The sequence below is a fragment of the Sceloporus occidentalis genome, unplaced genomic scaffold, assembly GCF_023333645.1.
Source record: "Sceloporus occidentalis isolate IW3139 unplaced genomic scaffold, rSceOcc1.0.p SCAF_6, whole genome shotgun sequence".
NCBI lineage: Eukaryota > Metazoa > Chordata > Lepidosauria > Squamata > Phrynosomatidae > Sceloporus > Sceloporus occidentalis.
In genome coordinates this window covers 56317621-56331424 of record NW_028316986.1, presented here as the reverse complement: position 1 = coordinate 56331424, position 13804 = coordinate 56317621, and the positions used below count along the sequence as shown (strand labels likewise).

The window sequence follows — 13804 nt, the reverse complement described above, 5'->3', positions numbered from 1 at the left end:
GCTGCCCTTTATTTGCTCAGCCACTGACCCCAACCAGTTTTGTAGACAAGTTTCTAGCTAGTGTACTGCATTCAGCATGGTGAACTGTGTGTGTGTATGCTCCATTTTGAGACTTCACAAGTCTTGCAGCATGTGCTATTTATGATACATCACAACCGTTGGTACTTGTGTTTTATACATTTATGAGTTATTAATAAGGTAACAAACTGTGGGATACAAATATGAGAGAGGGGTAAAGAAGATGGGCAAGTAAGAATTTTCATTACAAACAGGCAAATGAATCTCCCCTATAGCACCACTGGAACAACTGTAAGAATAGTCCTGAATTGTGCACAGGAATAAATGCACAGAATCACCCAGTCCATAGTAAAGCCTTTACTGTTTGGTACTCTTTTCTTTTTAGTCAATCCAGACCAGATGGTAGAAGCCTTACTATCTGAAAATAAAACGCGATATAGGAGAGTGCCAAGAAATCTTGGGCACAATTGCAGAAGAGTGGCTAACTCTCAAATGACGCTTTGGGAGAAGACACTGTGTACAGCATTTTCAGCAAATAGTTTAGAAGGCAACAAGACTGCTCTCCTAGTGCAAGTTACTTGTGCTAATGGGCAGTAAGTGCATCTTCACAACCCAAACTAAGCAATAGAATAATTCACATTTTTCTTTTCAATATTCTATTGGGAAGACAAGAAATGTTAAATGATTATGTTTCAGAAAAAGGAAGTACTCTCAAAGAGCTCAGAGAAGAAAGTTTGATAGAATCGTCTGAGAGAACTTCTGAATGACCTCTGGGAGAAATACAGATTACTTTCTAGCTATCATGTCTGAGAGACTAGCTTAGCCCAGAGTATTAGATGGAAACAGCCCATCTTCACATACTTGGTAAATATAACAGACTCTAAGAGAAAAAAGGAGGGGGGAATAAACCCAGTATTCCATTCTCTAAATTCCAGTGTCTAGTGTGTCTTTTACCCGTAAAGTCATTTTGAGCTGATGCTACAGAAAACTGATTGTGTTTTTTGCATTGGTATAATAATCAAATTATAATATTTATTAGCTGAAAAAGAACTCATTCTGTGATCTTATCGGAGATAACACCACAATCAGTGAAAAAGGTCTTTGCAACATACTAACAGAGTAACCTTACCTATTAATTTAAAAAAGCTATTTTTTTAAAATCAGTGTTACAAACACAGTAATAGTTGAATAAAATTAAGCATCTTCTTGCAAATGTCAACCTTAGCTGTACCCCACTCTTACTGTACAATGGTTTCATATCATTCTTACATGAATTCACAGAATCCAACGGCTGTGTATGAAATATAAATCTATTACTTTCATATCAAACATATAAAAGGCTGCATTACATATTTTGAGAACACAGCATCCACATAATGGATTTATATTTTAAGAGATGTAAAATGGAAGAATGTGGTACACAGGGCTAGAAATTAAATTTCAAATACTGATCCAATTGTTTGCCTGGTATAAAATTAACACTCAACCAAATGTAGTGATATTTGATCAGGACTGACCAATTTTACTAAAATCCTGATATGACTTTTTTTTCTTTCTATTTCGAGCCCTGCATTCAAGTTATGAGGACAGCATGATTTGCATGTAGCAAACATCAAATATAAGCAAGGGTAGAAATTAATTTGTTTTCTTCTACTACTAGTTAAGGGTTTGTCCACACCAAAGACTCACTGCTGTAATTCTGTTATATACAGATTTGGCTTTTCCTCTGTACTGCCCATCACCATTTATGCAGTATACATACACCTCCTCCACACAGAACTATGAGCTTTGTTGCTTTTTTAACAACACACTACTAAATATACACTACTAAAGAACACACACAAAGGATGGAAAACCTCTAGTTGTGCTGGACTACAACTTCCTCCAGAAGGGTAAAAGTACTGGAGGACTACAGATTCACCACCCTGGTTCTAGGCACACACACTCCCCAAATCTGGTAAGAAGGAAAAGAAGGAAATCAAGAAATGAATGCATAGCACTACAAAATTCCTAATAGCCAAACTTGTTTACTTTGTTTTCTGGGAACCATCTCATGAATCCCATAAGGAAAACTATAAATAAAACTAACAAGAAATGAGACCCAAATAGCAACTTCAGGTTAGGTCAAGGACCTTTCTGCTACATGTGAATTTTTGGTGCTATCACAAGGGACCTTTTGATCCCCTTAAATCTCAAAAATGTCTTATAATACATAATTGGGAATTATTGTTAAAAAAAGGGGGACAAATCTAAGCTATTGGTACTTTGAATGGTACTTTGGAATTTGATCCTGATGGTCTGTTGCAAATAAGCACTGGAATGCTACATTAGCCTTATAAGTTAGAGGGAAAGTTTAGTGGACGCATGTGTGAGTGTGTGCCCGTATGCATGCACCTTCAAGTCACCTGTCAACTTGTGGCAACTCTGTGAATTTCATAGCATTTTCTTAAGCAAAGAATACCCAGAAGTGATTTTGCCAGTTCCTTCCTCTAAAATATAGCTGATAGCACCTGGTATTCATTGGCAGTCTCACATCCAAGTACTAATCCTATTTAGCTTCCACTATCAAAAAGAATCAGGTGCCATTCGAGTATTTGGGCTCATTAGTTATTTACTGAAGTACTAGTGTCCACCCAAACATCTCAGAAATACACATCATGTAAGATCACGTGTAGGTATGGATCTCAGAACATCTCTGTAATATTACTAAGTATCCAATGTATCTAAAAATGGCTGGTTTGGACAAACCTTAGCAAGTAGTACTAGTAAATTGATATAAAAAAAAATTCCCCCTTTACTTTACTTAATTGGATGACAACAGGATTCCCCATTAGATTTTAAATACCATTAATTTCCACCCCTTATAACTGTGAATAGGAAAGCAGTCAGGAGCAGCAAAGTAAAAGAGTAAGTAGTTTGAGGAAAACATTGAAAGAAAGATAGTATTGGTGAAGTGAAAGAGGCAGGATTTGTGAATTTAAGGTGCAATGTTTTCCACTTACTCTTCACCCCTTTTTTCCCCTTGCGCTCCTTTTTGTATTGTTCCTTCAGTTTGCTTATTACTCCCTGGTCCACATTCCAGGCTTCAGGCATGAGACACTGGTCTTCCTTTTCTAGACAAAGTAAAACAAATGAAACATCCTCTTTATGCCATTTATGCCATTTATCTTTGGTTTTCTATTGAAGAAGGTAGTGGTGGCTGGCCCGACACTACCTTCTTATCAACAATAAAGAGTGCTGCAATTAAAGATATGATCAATATGTGTTTTAGATATATCCATCTGTTCACAGAGAAAGTGGAGGGGTATCTAACAGCACAAGAAGAATGTAGGAGATCAGTCATGAACCCTCCCTACCTCCCTCCCTTGAATCTGTAATTCCAGCTACTGTTTCAGAACTAGAAATGGGGGGAAAGGTGCTAGAACAACTGATAGCACAGAAGAAAAGGAAAGGAGTGGGGAGGCATCAGCTCCCTTCTTTTGCTCATTGCTTGAACTGCTCTCTCTTTCTCCAGATCTAACATCAAACATTGGTACCATAATGTCTGGCTTGGTCAGTAGTGCCACTCTGTTTCACTTGTCAGAAGCTTGTTAAGCTGCAGCTGATTGGAATTAACACTGTTCCGTTCCTATCTATTCTATTCATTGTCATATTCTTTTAATATCTAAACTGTACTTTATTCTTTTAATATCTTTTAGTCATATTCTTTTAATATCTAAACTATATTTTATTCCTTTTTGAAAAGTGCATTTGGAAGAAACTGGACACATGAAACATCTTCCTTTGGAATGTCCTTATGGCAGAAGTCTTCTCCCACATATTATTCAAGAAGTCTGTCTTTCTTTTCCATTTAATTGGTAATCACTTCAAATATTTCCTTCTCATACGTAGCCCAAGTGTTTGGCTACCTGCTTAGTTTTCACTGAAGCTTTATTCAGCCATTACTAACCAAGTTGAACTAACACGCAAACAACAGGGGGCAGTCTAACCTCACATCTCTCCATTGTCTCCTCCTTCATGTAGACACTTACAGATCTAGAGAGAAGTTTCTGTTCAAGAAAGGACTCCCCATGTGAACAAGGATGTCAGAAAATCTGGGTTCTTGTTTGCATGGAGACTCTCCACATGAACAAGAGCATCTCTTCAGATGTGCACTTTCCACATGAGAAGCAATAATGGAGGGCAGTGAGAGTAAGCACCCCACTCTTCACAGGAGGATTCAAACCTCTTCAAATACCTGTGTTGCCTTTCTGTTTGTAGTATGAACATTTCTATTTACAGATGCATGGTATAACATAAAGAATATACATGCTGTCTTTCACACAGTTCAAATTATATCACTCTTGATCAGCTATAAACAACAGAAGTCACATAACTAACTATATTCTTACAGTTTTGGGTGTTACATGTTGATCAGTCCTTCTCTCTCCTCATTACTTATTAATTTGCAGTGTAGGGTAAGTGACTTCAATACATGGTTCCACAAACTACTCTTTACACTAAGACTAACAAATTTCCTCAAATGTCAACTCAGCTTCTCCCACGGTAGGAAAAATTCATCTTAAAGCACAGTTAACAATCATGAACTATATAGACAGCAAAGTACTTGGAATGGTTGACCATGTTCAGGCTGAGGTTTTAGATCAAGAAGACTTATTCAATTTCTTTACAATGATGGCCTGTTACAGTGAAGCTCAGTGACAGCATTCTTTGCTCCCAGAAGCAGAGAATTAATAAGAGAAAAAGTTCAGGTTTCAATATCAGATATCTCTTGGGCCAAAAAGCTGACTGGCTCTGTTTTAGGTATACAGAACTGCTCCCATTGCTGCCAAATCCTGTAGAATTGTATTTTTTTTTCTTTTTACCAGCCATTCTTCAGGAGGGTGAAAGAAAGAAAGAAGGCAATTCTCATAAACACACACAGTGTCAGTACTGGGATGAAGTAGCACTCTTGATTTGGCTTAACCCACTTTCGCTTCTGATTACACTACACCAGGCAGCCGAATTACTTTAAATTTCATGCAAATAATTCCAGTATTTTTTATGAACAAAAGCTTATTCACTTCAACAATGTAAGAAATCCCCGGAGATATTCTCTTTCTTCCACTGCTCAAATAATCTGTTTTATCCACCCAGACATAACCCACACGTAAATAACTCAGTGCAGCTGATTAATTTAGTGGGACTCATTTCTTAGCAAACATGTGTGCAACTGGGCTATTACAATACATGGGCCACAAGCCATGGATTCAAACTGTGCTATTGAAATAACCCACCAGAAAAAAACAGTTGGACATGGACAGAATGAAGTCCAGAAAGTTCAATAAAATCGTTGTGACAACATTCAAAGAATAAATCAGCAAAAGGTGATTATTAGGAAGCATGCAGGTAAATGGGTTAAGTTTATGATAACAATATGGAATAAAACAAGAAGGGCTAATTAATTTTGCCTGCAAAGGCAATAATAAAGGAAATGGCCAAACATGATGCAACTGGAAGAGTCATGGCTAAAAAGGGTGACAAAGGAAAAATACCCCAAAATAAAAGAAGTAATATACAAATAAAAAAAAAAAAAACATAGAAGACTTAGTAAGAAATTTCTCCTCAGGAACAACCCAAAACATAGAGAAACATGAGTTTATACTTGGATTACGAGAAACCATCCAGCAAATGTGTTTGTAGCCAGATGCTTCAGAAACAGTTAATAAAGAAAGTAAAATGATATATTATTGGAATGTGGTTTAATAGAAGGAGAGATAGGTATAGAAAACATTTAAGATTATTACACAATCTTTGAAAGAATAAAATAGCATAAAGGATAGTGAGATAAGAGAAAGAAAAAAAGAGGTAGAAAGAGGGGAAGAAACAAGAAGAGCTGGTTTAATGCTAAGGTATTAGAAAATCTGATAACGGGTAAGTGGAATAGGAAAGGGGGGATGGGGGAAAGAAATTTTTGAATGTACATTTCTTATATTATACAATCTATGGTACAATTTTTTTCCAATAAAAATTAATTTAAAAAAGAAACAGTTAATAATGATAACACATATCAAACATTGTGTTTATCCACTGTAGGAGATAAAACACAGAATACTTCAAGGAACTCTTCAGTAAAAATTCAGAATATAAAAACGGGCCAACTGATTTCATTTTAAGAGCAATTATTACATAATGGGACCATGGCAGACCTACATATTCCCAACGAACATGGGAAAGATCGGAGAACAAATGTTTTTGTGCTGGATCATAACTGGATTTAGGAGCAATACAGATGTACCTCCAACTCCCATATGACTACTTTATGTTTATATTCACAACTGCTGCCACATTTATCTTACTCCCCATCTCAGATGTTTATACTGTATTGTCTAACTGTAGTCATAAAGCTAATAGACAGATTCTATAGAGCCTATTAAATATACAGTGGGCCCTTGGTCTCCACAGGGATTTGGTTCCAGGACCCCTCATGGATACCAAAATCTGTGGATGCTCAAGTCTCATTAAAAGCAATAGTGTATTAAAATGGCGTCCCTTATATAAATCAAGATTTCTTTTTGGAATTTATATATTTTAAAAGTGTTTTCAAATGGTGGATACTTGAATCCATGGATGTCAAGGGCTGACTGTATTAAGAAGGGTTGACCTAGGTCTCAGTCACCATGTGTATTATGAGAAGAATACCTTGAATTAAGTGATTATTGCTTCTTTCTTGATGAACAACTGATGCACATACATACTTATGACAGATGCATGACTTATACTTTTTTAACATTGCGTCAAACTTACCTTGCTTCACAGTCAGTCCCCACTATATAGGTTAGGCACTATCTACTGTGCACTTAAAGGAGTTAGCAGGATCTTTTGTGTGAAGTTTGAATAACATCCCAAGGAAAAAAGTCCTTATCAAACAGGGTATAGAGAGTTACAGCCTACAATTCAAACTATAAAAGGTAGTTAATAATTTTGAGGGGGGAAAAACTGCTAGATGGAAAACAAAGACGAAAAGAAAACAAAAGGACCTGTGTTTATTCTGAACTACACAAACAATTCCATAAGGATGCTGCAGGCTCAGGTAACTGTTGTCTTTAAACAAGGTTATTTTCAGTTCCTTACCCCAGTCTGTACCATCTCCTGAGCTTCTAGATTCTCCATCTCCTTCATCAGATGTGGCCAAAAAATCAAACTCTTTCAGTGCTTCTTCAGTATCTCTGTCTTCACTATTATCAGACACCACCCTTTTTCTTACAATCTATAAAAGATAGAAAATAAAATTAAACAACCATATAATTTCCCACTCTGTATCCTCCAAGTAATGAAAATGAAAGCAAGCTTTTCAGTTTGAATTTAAATGAAATTCTAACTAATGTGTTTTATAACCTTTACAACACTGAGGAATTTATTCAAACCAATGTGCAATCTATATTTGCTGTATTTAAAACACAGATCTGAGAAGCAAGAAGGAAGCCGAGCTGCACTTCTTATCAGTCCAATGTTAAGAAATTAATAGGTTTTTTCTCTTCCCACAATTAGCATTGATCTTGGTCTCTCATCCTCTCATCCTCTCTCCCTCTATCTCACACACAAACTTATTGAACTGACAACTTATTCAAACTGGAGAAATCCTTCTTGTAGAAAAATGTGGGCTCTCATACCAAAGATTTTGTAAAACTGGCTTGTAAGTGAAAGTGTTACAATTTTGTCCTTGTATTTTGCGCCCACAGAGAAGGATCTCTATGTATACCTGTTGCATTATATCAAGATAACACAAGTTCCCTTCACTGCATGCCTTATTTTATGACTAGAATTCTCCGCCCACCGTTGAAGTATCCATGATTGTTCTCTCTCTTCCATCAACATCGTCATCTTCATCTTCATCACTAAATTCTGCCGCAGCATTTTCAAGGAATTTAAATGTCTCTAGCAGAGAGGCAGAATCTGTCAAATCTGGTTTCCTACATGAAAAAAGCAACATAAGTTACTTATGCTTCTCTTCACTCTGTTTTATTGAGCGCAATGTGACAAAATTTTGGATCTGGGCAAGATCCAAAAGTAGACACCCACTAGATGGAATAGTGGCCTCTAGCAGAACTGGAAGGAAGGCAATCCTCCATAGCAGCCCCCTTCCTTCCAGAGTCAGCATTCAAATAGTCAGAAGGGCTGAAGTGGGGAGGACGGGGGAGAAAGCTTCAAAGTTTCACCAAAAGAATATTACACGTAGACCGTTAGGACAATATGATTTGTTTTATGTTGCTAAATTCATGTTCCAGAAAGTAAAGGAAAACAAAACATATGAAACACAACTAGATAGAAGAATCAGAATAACATTTATGGATGCTGTACAATAACTTTCCTTTATCCAAAGTTTCAGTGATTTTATTACTTAACATGCATTGAATGTATAAGACTCTCATAATCAATGCTTCATTTAACCATGATTATTCAATAAATCTCAACTAAAATTGAGATAGTTAAATAGTATTCCTGTACACAACAACAACAATAACAATAATGTTTTATCATGAATTTTTTTGCTATATAACTTGGACGTATACTAGGAGGCTATGTAGATAAGCTTTTTCATTATGTTAAAAGAAACAGTAACACAAGGAAAAGGTTATCATTAATGTACTCTCTGTAAAGGTCACTTGGGAAAACTATAAAGGGAGCCAACTGAACACCAGTTGAAATAAGCAAAGCTACCGTTTCCAAAATCTAGTAACATTTTTTCCTATTTATATTATAAATACACTAACAGGACAGTACATTCCTACACATATTTATTTAGATGTGAGCCCCAGGGAGTTTGATGGTGCTTTCTCTCCAGTAAGCTCAAGTGTCTCAGAAAATGTAGAGAACGCACATACAAAGTCAATCAATACATATCTTTTTTGCAGCCAGACAGCACCATACTGTAGAAACATCACATAGTATTCATATCTTCTGAAAGTGTCCACATGTAGCAGCAGAACAAAGTTACAACCCATGTTTGCCCTGGTATTGGATTAACACTTAAAAGGGATCTATGCACATGAAATCCTATATACATAAAATTGACATATAATGATAATTCATATGTGGCCAATAGACTCTGGTAGTTCTGAACTCTGAAGAATACCATAGCTGTGTTAACATGAAGCAGGCCCAGAACTGGGGCAGGTGCACACAGGATGACTGTATTCTCCACTACATGTAGACTTTACACACTAGCAGATACGTGAGAACAGAAGACATGAAGAAAAAGATGAGATAACACTGTTAAGCTACAAGTGTAGCAGAGGCATTATTTACCATGCCAAGCAATTAGCTTTAAGTTAAGAAAACATTCAGAATTCCCTTTCATACATGTAGCTCAATAAATTATGCAGACACACTTTAAGTTCACTGTCTAAATAACCATGAATATATTGCATGATAATACTGAAACACACAATACAATCTATGGAATTATCATACTTTGTATTTTTTAAAAGAAAGAGTCTTCTTACCCAACTCCACTCCAATACACAATTATGTTTGTTCATTATTAGTAACAGAAAATAATGCTTATTGAATCCCTTCAATACTCTTTACACTGAATCACCTCAATTAAAAGCAGGACTTCAATTGTATTGTGTTTTTTTAAAAATATTCTCTGAAATTCATAGCCAGATGAATATTTGAGAGGATGGAGGGAGTGGAGATATCACTGCTGTAAACCATCTGAGAATGCATGGATGGGGGAATAATTTGATATTGATATAAAAGTTATTTCTGCTTTCTGAAATAAAAAAGCAATTAATCAGCTTAAATACTCAGTAATAGTGTTTCCAATCAAGAAGTGTTCAAACAGTCTGGCAGATTAATAGTCATGTTTTCAATTTAAAAAATTTAAAAAATTAAACAGGACTAAACAAAATGAGGAGGGGAAGAAGAGAAAAACTTCATATATGTTTTCATGTCTTGCCAAGGGTGGCCAGACATCCTCCTTTCCCAGGACATGTCCTACATTTCAACCTTCTGTGCAGGAAGAATTTCAAAATATTCTCCATTTTGAGTATGACTAAGAAGCATGAATTTATATTTATATTAGTGATTTCAGCTTTTATTTTGTTATGTCCTACATTTTTCTTGAATGCTCTATACGCCATGGGCAGGTTTACTTTTATCTATTTTATTGTTTGTATGTACAGTGCTGTGTAAATCTACAGTGCTGTATAAATAAAGCATAATAATAATAACAACAACAACAACAACAATAATAATAATTTTGCAGTGCCTTGTCCTCCTTTGCGGTTATGTCATCTGGTCACCCTGGTTTAGCCTATACTACATTTTGCCTTTTCACCCCATAAAGGAGAGTGCTACAAACACAGATAAATACAGTGGTTCCTTCCCTTATGTGGGTCATCAATTCTGGGACACATATACCCACATGGGCACTTGTGCCATTGCTTTTTCTGGTGCATGGCACAACTTCTTCCAGAGCAACTTCCAGCGTATGCAGGAAGCTGTGTAGGGCGCATTGTATATGTACAGCAAGACCGTCTTCCTGCTACCATTTTCAGTATGAGTAAAATGCTTTCATACTCTGAACTGACTTCTTTTGTCAAATAGCCAAATTAGATTGTCATATGGTGCTGCCAAAAGGCCTTTTATAGCACAGGGTCAGGAACTGATCTGCAGTTTGCACTGACCTCATGATACTACCCTTCCTCTAATTGACTGTTTGATGTTATCATGGTAACAACATGATCCCGGAATAGCTGAAATCACATTGCCAGTAACAAAAGAAGGCAGTAAGAAAGGGAGGGTCTTGAATCCAAAGAACCCTAACTAATGTTCTACTAGCAAAGAGAAGGTTTTCTGCTTTCTCCTACTTGTGCTGGCATCTATACCTTCTCTTGAGTATTGGAGGATCCTTAAACACAAAATTTGATCTGAGATAGGAGACTTCAAGTATCAACAGAAAATGAGGGGAAGTTCAAGTCTCCTCTTTAGGCTAGTGGGAGTATTTTGATGCATTCAAGTTCATAGGTGTTAAATAATGAGAACCAATGTGGAAAAGGATAAACACACAGAAAGCTCCAGGTTTAAAACCTGATCTGACAGCAGCATTTAAAATTAAAATAATAAACTCTCAAATTTGCTAAAAAGTAGGTTTCCAAGTAACATCATTATTACTGCAACGTTCCTTCACAAGTCATCATATTTGATCACTTGTATGAACATATTTAAATCATCCATCTTTCTACAAGAATGCCTAGTTGAAATGTACCTAACAGACTCCATCAGTTACAACCATTTAAATAGTACAGAATATATGCAAAATACTTGAAATATATTTAACATATATTTAAAAAACAAAAAACCACATATTGTTTTATAAAACATCTCAACATACTACCTGGCATAATACAGATGTTCACAATATTTCTCTAATACAATCAGATTTTGTAAAGAACAGAATTTAAATATTTTTGGCTCCCATCCCATCCACATTATGCTGTTCCCGAACTATTTACTCAACTTGCATAGGGAAAGGTAAAATTATTAAAATAAAGAAGCAGGGATTAAAATGAAAATTGGCATACCACTCAAAGCTATGCCCAAACTGATAAGGCAGTTTCATTTGCTGTTTTTCTTCTACCAAAAAATGTTAATGCAAAATGCATCCCTGACATTCACAGCAAACACTGGAAAAGCTAGATGTTAATAAAGGTTACATTTTTAGTACCCCTTCTTGAGTTCATGCTGAACTGTGGTACTTATCTTTTATAAAAGTAGGGCGCTGATCTGAAGAAGAGCAACATTTCATTCATAAAACATTATGAAATATATGTGAGTAGGATTATATCTGTCAAACTATCAAAATAATGTTTCCACTGATGGACGTGAAATCTTCCAGGATGCATTCCAAATCACATGATGCTCGAGTGTAAAAGTTTTCACCGGGATCTGTACATTGGCAAATACATTGGCTTGCATAAAAGGTTCTACAGACAAAACAAATACTTCTTCTTTGAGGAAGCATTTTGACACTCTTACACTACTTTGAGGAACAATAAATAAAAGACTTGCACTTTAAAAAGTACTTTGTTGTCTGGTACTTTTTCCTCTCACTGATTTATAACTACTCTGATAAGTAAATAAAAGCAAACTCTCATCATCACAACTGTCCCAGAAGAAAAATAAAGAGACTACTGTATTCATGGATCCAAGGTTTTTCATACAAACAATTTAATGATATTCCTCTTCCTCTTTCCATTTGTACTGTATCTGTTCTAAACTGATCAGCAGAAGTGAGCTACTAACTTTTATCATATTAATACACTGAATTATTGTAATGACATATTGGGAGGTGAACAGCAATGTTAAGACAGAGCATTCCTTTCAAGATTTACACAGTATCTGAAAAACAGATTAGTCAAAGACTCAATAGTTTTAGCCAAACTTGATGACTACAATACACTGTTAGAGTAGGGGTGGGGGAACCTTCACTAATTTTGCTAAATGATGCATATATAAAAATGTGAGGTCCCTATATAGTTGTATTCCTTACAAGAAATAGAAATGGGAGGAGAGAAGCCTATTTCCTAGACACAATCACCATCACCCCATAGCATATGTTTGTGTGTATGCACACTGTTTGAATGTCTTGTCTTATTGCTGTTACATACTACATTACTGGAAACTTTAACTTAAGTAGATTTCTTTAAGAGCATAATTGGTACTTCTGGTATTATCTCATTATCACAACACTTACCCAATCATCACCTTTTCTTTAATCTCTGCATCTGTGCCATTCACCATTGATGCTTGGTTTTTGTCATTATCCCTTTCTGGGCCATCACTTGAGAGACCCAGCAAAGTCCGTACCCGTTTTGACTTCACATCCAGTATCGTGTCTGTGTACCCCACCTCTTGGAGGTATCTGTGTGAACAGAAATTACGTCAGGTCTCGGTGGTGTCAAAGATGTTGCATTGAACAGCTACGATCCACCCAGAAATGATCAACAGTTAAGTGGTAGGAAAAAGAATGTGGTTGTGTGCTGCTGACACACCAGGCTTGCAAATCATCTTGTACCAGCTGCAGAGGGGATTGTCTCTTGCAGTACCAGCCTCTACAGTCCCCAGAAAAGCAAACAGCTTTGCTATCCATGTATACACAAATACGTTATTCATTATGTTAGTCAAAAGGGGAAAAATCTTCACACATTTTTAACCACAACATTCCTTGAATATAATCCCAATGAATTTCATTCAGAACTTCATAAAGAATAGCAGAGCTGATTTTCACCTATGCATCCTTCCCCTAAATCTCCTTAAAAGGTTGCTCCAAAGGTTTGGGCAACATTAGAAGTGATTTGCAAGATAAAGTGGGAAATGTGCAAAAATTACCTTCTTTCTCTCTTCTTCCTCCAGATCCAAACTGCTGACTTTTATAAACACATTTCCAACAAAATGTTGCAAAGACTTCAGCAAAGAGACCACGAAATTTTATAGGAATTCCTATTATGCTAACTGGTCATTCTGCGTCACTGTATTACCTTTTAGTTTTCCTTTTTATTTAAATACTAACATAGGCCCAGTACAGATTGGCACAAAGCATCAGCCCGGGGCCTATTTTAGGGCTCCGGCAGGCTGGGCATCCATACATGTCTGCACACCTAAACGGCACTTGCCGGAAGTGGTGGTGTCATGGCGTGTGAGTGTCATTATGGCACTCCTAAAAAAGAAGCTGCTCTTCTGGCAGAAACATGTATCAGCATCCAGATGTTGTAGTTAGGAGTTCACCTTTTATCTTAGA

General features: G+C 36.3%; 1 protein-coding gene across 4 annotated transcripts in view; it reads right to left on the bottom strand.

Annotated features, from left to right (window-relative positions):
* Positions 1-13804, bottom strand: part of STRN (striatin) — a 53091-nt gene that overhangs the window by 16696 nt on the left and 22591 nt on the right. For 3 of the 4 annotated variants that reach the window (XM_089529734.1, XM_089529735.1, XM_089529736.1), the window contains exons 5-8: positions 12761-12928; positions 7835-7970; positions 7132-7267; positions 3021-3131 (exon numbers count right to left, since the gene is read on the bottom strand). In XM_089529734.1, the coding sequence (XP_089385860.1) occupies positions 3021-3131; positions 7132-7267; positions 7835-7970; positions 12761-12928 (551 nt within the window). The remainder of the gene's footprint in view (positions 1-3020; positions 3132-7131; positions 7268-7834; positions 7971-12760; positions 12929-13804) is intronic. The other variant, XM_089529737.1, reaches the window with a different exon arrangement.